At 34.6% G+C, this 6,888-nt stretch overlaps 1 protein-coding gene across 2 annotated transcripts in view; it reads right to left on the bottom strand.

Annotated features, from left to right (window-relative positions):
• The window catches only part of LOC124890384 (probable isoprenylcysteine alpha-carbonyl methylesterase ICMEL2), an 11,438-nt gene extending 6,633 nt beyond the window's left edge, over positions 1 to 4,805 (bottom strand). Inside the window, exons 1-4 of one of the 2 annotated variants that reach the window (XM_047402220.1) lie at positions 4,177 to 4,805; positions 2,543 to 2,619; positions 1,764 to 1,833; positions 1,612 to 1,692 (exon numbers count right to left, since the gene is read on the bottom strand). In XM_047402220.1, coding sequence (XP_047258176.1) covers positions 1,612 to 1,692; positions 1,764 to 1,833; positions 2,543 to 2,619; positions 4,177 to 4,409 — 461 coding nt within the window. In that variant the 5' untranslated portion in view covers positions 4,410 to 4,805. The remainder of the gene's footprint in view (positions 1 to 1,611; positions 1,693 to 1,763; positions 1,834 to 2,542; positions 2,620 to 4,176) is intronic. The other variant, XM_047402221.1, reaches the window with a different exon arrangement.
• Between the last annotated feature and the right edge of the window lie 2,083 nt (positions 4,806 to 6,888).

Genomic DNA, 6,888 nt, shown 5'->3' with positions numbered 1-6,888 from the left:
AAAAAAAAATAATAATAAGCACATCATCCATCCAGTCCAGGATAGAACATGCCATGACTAAGGAGAACTAATCAGGGATATATATATATGCTAACATCTATTCAGACGTACCTAAACATAACCATTTTTGTTTTTAGCTCCAATAATTGATCTCATTTCTGTTATTGTGGAGATGTGCCTGTGAGGCTAATAAATCATTGTTTGGAGGTAACTCATCATGCAACATGCTTGAATCTTTGTCAAGGCAGAAAAACTGAGAAGGGACTCCTTATTGTTGGCGTTTGTTTGTGCAACAAGAGAAGAGAAAGACCACTTTATATAAGCATCTTAGTGTTGCTATGAGCTCTAAACCTCAAATTAATCTTTCTGGAAGTCATATAGAACACACGCCACATACAGCAAAGGAGCTCTTGAGTGCTTCTATAAATATCATGAGTAATGTCGGATTTGTAATCAAAGATAATTCCGTGAGTTCTTAATGGGGATGAAATTTCAGTGTCAAAGACTCAAAGCACCTTTATTTGATTGAGTATATTTTGACCCAGACAGGAATTTTAATGGGTAATTCTTTCATCTAAATTCTAAACCAAGAAAGGGGAAGTTGCAAAAATGGTGTTTATCTACCAGAGTCCCCTGGCTTTATTCCAGTTTAGGATACAATATATCCTTAGAGGCTTCCAGCACTTCACAGATTTACTCTTATCTTGCGGATGCCATCCTAACATACATCTACCTACCTTGCTACTGAAAACATGATTGAAATCTCTTGCCAAATACACACGTTAGTTTGTCAATAATTTTGTCTTCAGAAATCATCACTCAAAGCATCATGAGGACTGCAATATCTTGAGAAGGCAACAGGCTGCTTGCCATCTATTTATAAGGTTGATGATATAGAATTTGGAATCTAAAATCAACTTCCTGCTTATCCCATGTACTAGATAGTAGAACAAGAGATCTAAGATCATAATACATAATTGACAATGTTTCATATTTTTCCTGTTCTCCATACATCAATTATAATCCATTATGATAAGGAAAGAAACTTGACTTTATATGGCCTTAAAACAGAGCCTCTCGATGATGGCACTTGTAATTTGATGCTATTATCACTGTCTTGAAATTAGTCAATAGGGTCCCTCAGCTATACAAAATTTCCACAGCTGATATGGATGCATTACCAGCAATCTATGTTGCTCAGACTCTTCAAAAATGTCCATGGGTGTGTGTTGGATCCTCCAAAAATAGTGTATTTTTGGAGGATCCGACACGGGTGCGGCAACATATTTGGAGAGTCCGAGCAACTTAGGAATAATTTCCGCTAGAGGAAATAATATAGGAAAACATTCTTCCTTAACCTAAAGTGGAATTACAACCATCAAGTGCAGGAGCAGCTATAGCAGTCTTAGTAAGTTAGGGAAATTCTTAATCAATTTCATGAAGAAACAGACACCTAAATACCCTAAAAACAAGTAAATGATAGATCATAGCACCAAAGAGGTAATTAATTATACAAAAGAGACTAAATACTAGATCTCTTGTTGCTTGCGTACTACAGGAACTTAAGGTTTAAAATGATAGGAAAAAGAAGTATCTACGATTCTAACTCACCCAATAATCCATGCTCCACCTGTTACAAATGCCACAACTGGCTTTGGGCTGTCTATCTTTGCTGGTAGATATAAGTCCAACCTGCAACATAATGTCAAGTTTGAGAAGACCTGAAAAAGTAGGTCAAGGAGAAAGAAGAACAAATCACGTACCTATTCCTCGGCTGATCACCATAGACAACACTTCGCCGGACCAGTGGTGAAAAGAAATAATAAAATGCAACTGCCACAATTAACACATAAAGTTAAGTGTGATCCCGTTGTAACAGTTACACTTATATATAGTTGCCAATTACCAAAATAAAAAATGTGGATGTCTCTGTCAGAGGGGGTCCTAGGTAAATGGGACTCATGAAATAACTACAAAGACATCGCTCTCCATGCTAACTATCCTCCAACACCCCAACCCCACCCTAATGAGAAATTATGCCACGAGAAAAATATTTTTCCGCATGAAATGTTAAAACTATTAAGCATGCTTTTTCTTGACTGCTTTGCGATAGATATTTGCCTGAAGTGGCAAATGGTCACAATATAATTCCAAAAACAAGAATGCATCATCTAATTCCCTAATTTTAGTTTTGTTGTTTGAGGACTTATATTAGAAACGTAACTTTATCAGACATATGCATGAGAAATATTAGTGAGTTCATTTATAGCTGCAATAGGCATTACTATTTATACCCAGTTTTCTAACTCTTTTAAGAATATGGTCATAATCATAACTTTTTTCCAAATTAGCTGTTTTCCAGATTCTGGTTCTTCAACGGGAAGAATTAAATTAACTGCAGCCATTTTTGGACTTATGAATGGTATATCAGAGGATATACTGTTTAACTTCAATACGAGTGTCATACATTCGAGAAGGTATCGTCAATTCGTCATTCTTTCGATATGAATGGATTGGAAAAGAACACCTTTTTTACACTCACCTTGGAGAAAACCAGGCATAAGGAGCATTGCATATAAGGCAAGACCCAAAAATCTTGTAATCCATCGATAACCTAACCTGAATAAAGGAAGTAATAAGAAACTACATCTTGTTGACAATTCCTCTATATCTTGGTCAGTCACAACTCAATAATTTCTTTGTTTGTGAGTAGGTTTAGAAAACATGCTTTTTATAATAAAATTATGTATAGTATAATTATAACAACAACAACATACCCAGTGTGGGATCTAGGGAGGGTAGGATGTATGCATACCTTACCCCTACCTTTGCGGGGTAGAGGGGTTGTTTCCAATAAACCCTTAGCTCAAAAGAAAAGTTTTGAAGCAGGGTTGCAAGAAAAAATATGACAACAAAATAGCAACAGACAAAACAAATATAGCAACAAATAGTAATAAGCAATGAAAAGTAAGAAACTATGCGGTTACTAAATAAACTACTAAGGCTAGTCCCCTCCCTGTCCAACATGACGTACAACACTACTCGGCTATCAACTAACCTTCTTCCTAATCCTCAAACTCCATAACTTCCAATTTAGGGTCATGTATGGTATACTTAGAAATAAAAAATTTAGAAGAAAGCTCTGAAAAAAAACTAAGACCTATTCAGATTAGTTGATTTCAAAACAACTCTACTACTATAATTTTATAAACTTGGCAAGAACTTGCCTGATTAGAAGATGCAAGTTGCGAAAATGAGGATGCTGAGAATGCTTGAGAGAGATGTGTAGGCATGATAAGAGAGATAACGATTAGGAATGAGGATATACAAGACAAGGTGGGAGTGGCTTTCATGGCGGACAAGATGAGTGAAGCAAGACTAAGACGGTTTGGAAATATGAACAGAAGATATGTAGGTGCTCCAGTGAGGAGGTGCGAGAGGTTGGACATAGTGGGTACAAGGAGAGGTAGAGATAGGCTGAAAAAGTATTGGGGAGAGGTGATTAGATAGGACATGGTGCAACTTAGATTATCGAGGCCATGCCCTTAGATAAGACTGTGTGGAGGTTGCATATTAGGATAAAAGGTCAAAAGGTATGGAGTGTTGTCTTGCTTTTCGCGGGGTTTAGCCTTATTCTTATAGCGTCTTGCTTTGGATTCCATCATCATCTCTTGTTTATTATGTTTAGGTTATCGCACTATTATGTGGTTGTTATTGTTTCCTTATTAGTTGCTTTGTTTTCTTCCCTGTCATTTCCCTTTTTCATACCCACTTTGATATGTTATACTCCAGCCAAATGTCTTCCGAAAATGGCCTCTTTACCTCCATGAGGTAGGGGTAAGATTTGCATACACGCTACCCTCCCCAGACCCCACTTGTGAGATTTCACTAGGTATGTTGTTGTTTGGCAATAGTGAGAAATTCCAAACCTAACTAATGCTCATTCATATACCGGTAATACAAAGGATTCAAATCAAAGCTAACAAAGTAATTGTATACAAAAAAGAACATTTATGATCTAATAAATATATATAACATCACTATTATCCTGATTCCAATTTCTGAGCAGATACAAGAAAATCCCAAATTACTGATAATCAATTTATTTAAACATGATAACAGTGAAAATCCCAAATCGGAGCAATAAAAGAAAACAGAGGAAAATAAAAGGGTTACCCGAGATAGCTAAGAAGCTTAAAAGCAAGGCGAGTAATCAAATAGGTCTCAGCAGCAGCATGTCCAATTTCACGGCTAAACGATCCTTGACGACCCAGCCGTGGAGGGGTAGACTTAGTTTTGTTCAATGGTTTCTTCCTCTTCCTCGTCTGGTAATTATATGTGTTTGAAGGCAAAGTTGGCAAAGTAGAAGCCCTAACTAATAACTGCCCATTTTCCCCTCTATTCTCCATCGCAACAAGAATCCCCACGACAAACGGGAGGTCTCAATTATCAGATTTCAGTGAAAAGGTAAAACGAGAGAGGGAAAGTGCGTGATTGTTGTAGGTGAATGTCAGCGTGGGGGAAATGGTGGACTTAGGCGGGATTTATAATTTGTAGTATAAATATTCAGTTTGACAGGCTGGGTAACGGTTAGTTGAGCAAGGGTTTGTTCGACTGGAATTCTGAATGTAAAAACAGAGGGAAAAAAAAAAATACTGTAATTGTGTGTATTAGTAGCATAGAATATCAAAATTTATGAATACTCTTTTGGAATGGCCTCGGGCGACGGAGGGACACGAATTTGAAATGGTTGATAAATGTGGAGAAGATGCATAAATAATTTAGTAAAAAGATTTATTAGGTTTGTTGTACTGGATATGAAGAGATTAAGGAAATATGATTAGATAGCAAAATTATTTTCGATAAATCTTTACTTTTGTAGTCATATTATTTTGTGTTGTCACTCTTCTTTTCTTTATTGTTTTAACATGACTTCATTCATTATATTTATTTTAATTTAATTTTTTTATTGACTTTAGGTAAACTAGAGATTTATCGAAAATAATTTCGCTACGTTCACAATACATTCAAGAATAAGACTATACCGTCCTCAATCTTCAAATTTCACTTACCAAATTTAAGGAATATATTGTTATTGTTTTGCAAATACTCTTGTATTTACTAACCTTAGTATACAACTTTTCGCGCGTATCATCCTCATATTAATAAAAAAAAAAAATTAAAAAATCATAAAAATATTACTAGCTTAGGATACATGCGTTGCACATCTATTTAATGTTAAAGAAGAAAATTACATGCATACGAATCAACGCCTTGTTATTACATAAGATAAAATTTATAGATCTATTGTACAAGATGTGCATCTGCTATTTTTGCTGGCTCATTCAAGTGTCGTCACCACTATATCTCACATTTTTTTTTAATTTTTTAAGGACTAATTATTTAACTGATACCTTTTAGTAAACGATTACTACTTTTATTCTTACTTTTTGTTTATTATCATTTATAACCAATGCACTCTGTATTAAAAGTGAATTAATTTTTCATCATCACTTTACTCGGAAAACTTCATTTTTTGTGCGTTTCTTCCTACCCATCATCCTCTTTCTAAATACTTTTTAATTTCACCAAGTCTACTTTAAATCCTTAACGTATTGACATATAAACATTGTTTAAGACCAACAAATACTTAAATCAAGAGAATTTTATTATATTCTTCCAAGATTATCCCTATTATTAAATGACTACATAAATTATATAATTCACATTATACTTTCTAATCATAATTAATAAGACCAATTTGGTAAAAAAAAATCACCTAATTTATATTTTTATTAATTGATGTGCCAAGCCCATAGGGCCCAACTAATACGTAACGGAGGGACTATTAAAAAGAGGTAAAGACTTTTTATCTAACACATTCAAAACAGCTAATGAACCGAATACTCCATCTTTTGAAACTGAAACTGATGAATCAGCTGTCAGAAAATATAAAAACATCTCCTCCAACTTATACATACTGTCCATCTGTTGCAACAAATAATACATAAGTTGCATCAGATGTCTTATTTGTTGCACATACAAACCATCTATTGCAATAGATGGTAAATCTATTTTGACAGCCGTCTGTTGCACATTCAATCCATCCATTTATTGCAACAGATGCTAAATCTGTTAAAAAATGTTGGACGATCTATTGCAACAGCTTTTATCGAGTCTCAAACCGCTATGAAAAGGTGAGAAGTAATTAGTGTAAAAGAAAAAGTCGCGACTTTTCACAGAAAATAAAATGCCACCAGTTTGAATGTAATTAATACAATGGAGCTGAACAGTCCTGCCTTTTGGTCTGACATGTCCAAATTATATTATAGATCCCTCCGTAATCTTCATTCAACTCTATTTATTTCTTGCATTTTTTTCCTTTCGTGTGACATCTTCAACCACTTCTCTTCAAAGAGCATATTCTTTTCTCGTTGAGGTAAGTTTTTTTTGGCGTAAATTTACCAGTTGATCATATACGTTGTACTACATTGTGAATATTTTTCTTTATATTTGTCAATTCATGCGTGTTCTAGATATGGCTGATCCTTTTTTGGACATTGCTATTCTACGTAACACAGTGTGGGAACTTCAAAGGCAGGTTAATGACCTGCAGAGCGAGTTGGTCACTGTGAGAGCGAAAATGTTCAGAGAGATGCAGAGGCTGATGAGAGCCCTGCTGCTACGAGTTGATTGGCCGGCTATCATTAATGATGATGATGATAATAATAATAATAATAATTAGAATGTGTTTTTTCTTTTAGAGTATGTATTTTAATTTTTCTATATCGGATCTATACCAAATGTATTTTATTTTTCATTTAATGAAAAATTTACTTTTAGTCAGACTTTGGCGTTTTAATTCTTATTCAATTTTCATTCTGTCTA

Source organism: Capsicum annuum, unplaced genomic scaffold (assembly GCF_002878395.1).
Source record: "Capsicum annuum cultivar UCD-10X-F1 unplaced genomic scaffold, UCD10Xv1.1 ctg1707, whole genome shotgun sequence".
In the NCBI taxonomy this organism is placed as follows: Eukaryota; Viridiplantae; Streptophyta; class Magnoliopsida; order Solanales; family Solanaceae; genus Capsicum; species Capsicum annuum.
This window is presented reverse-complemented; position numbering and strand designations above follow the sequence as displayed.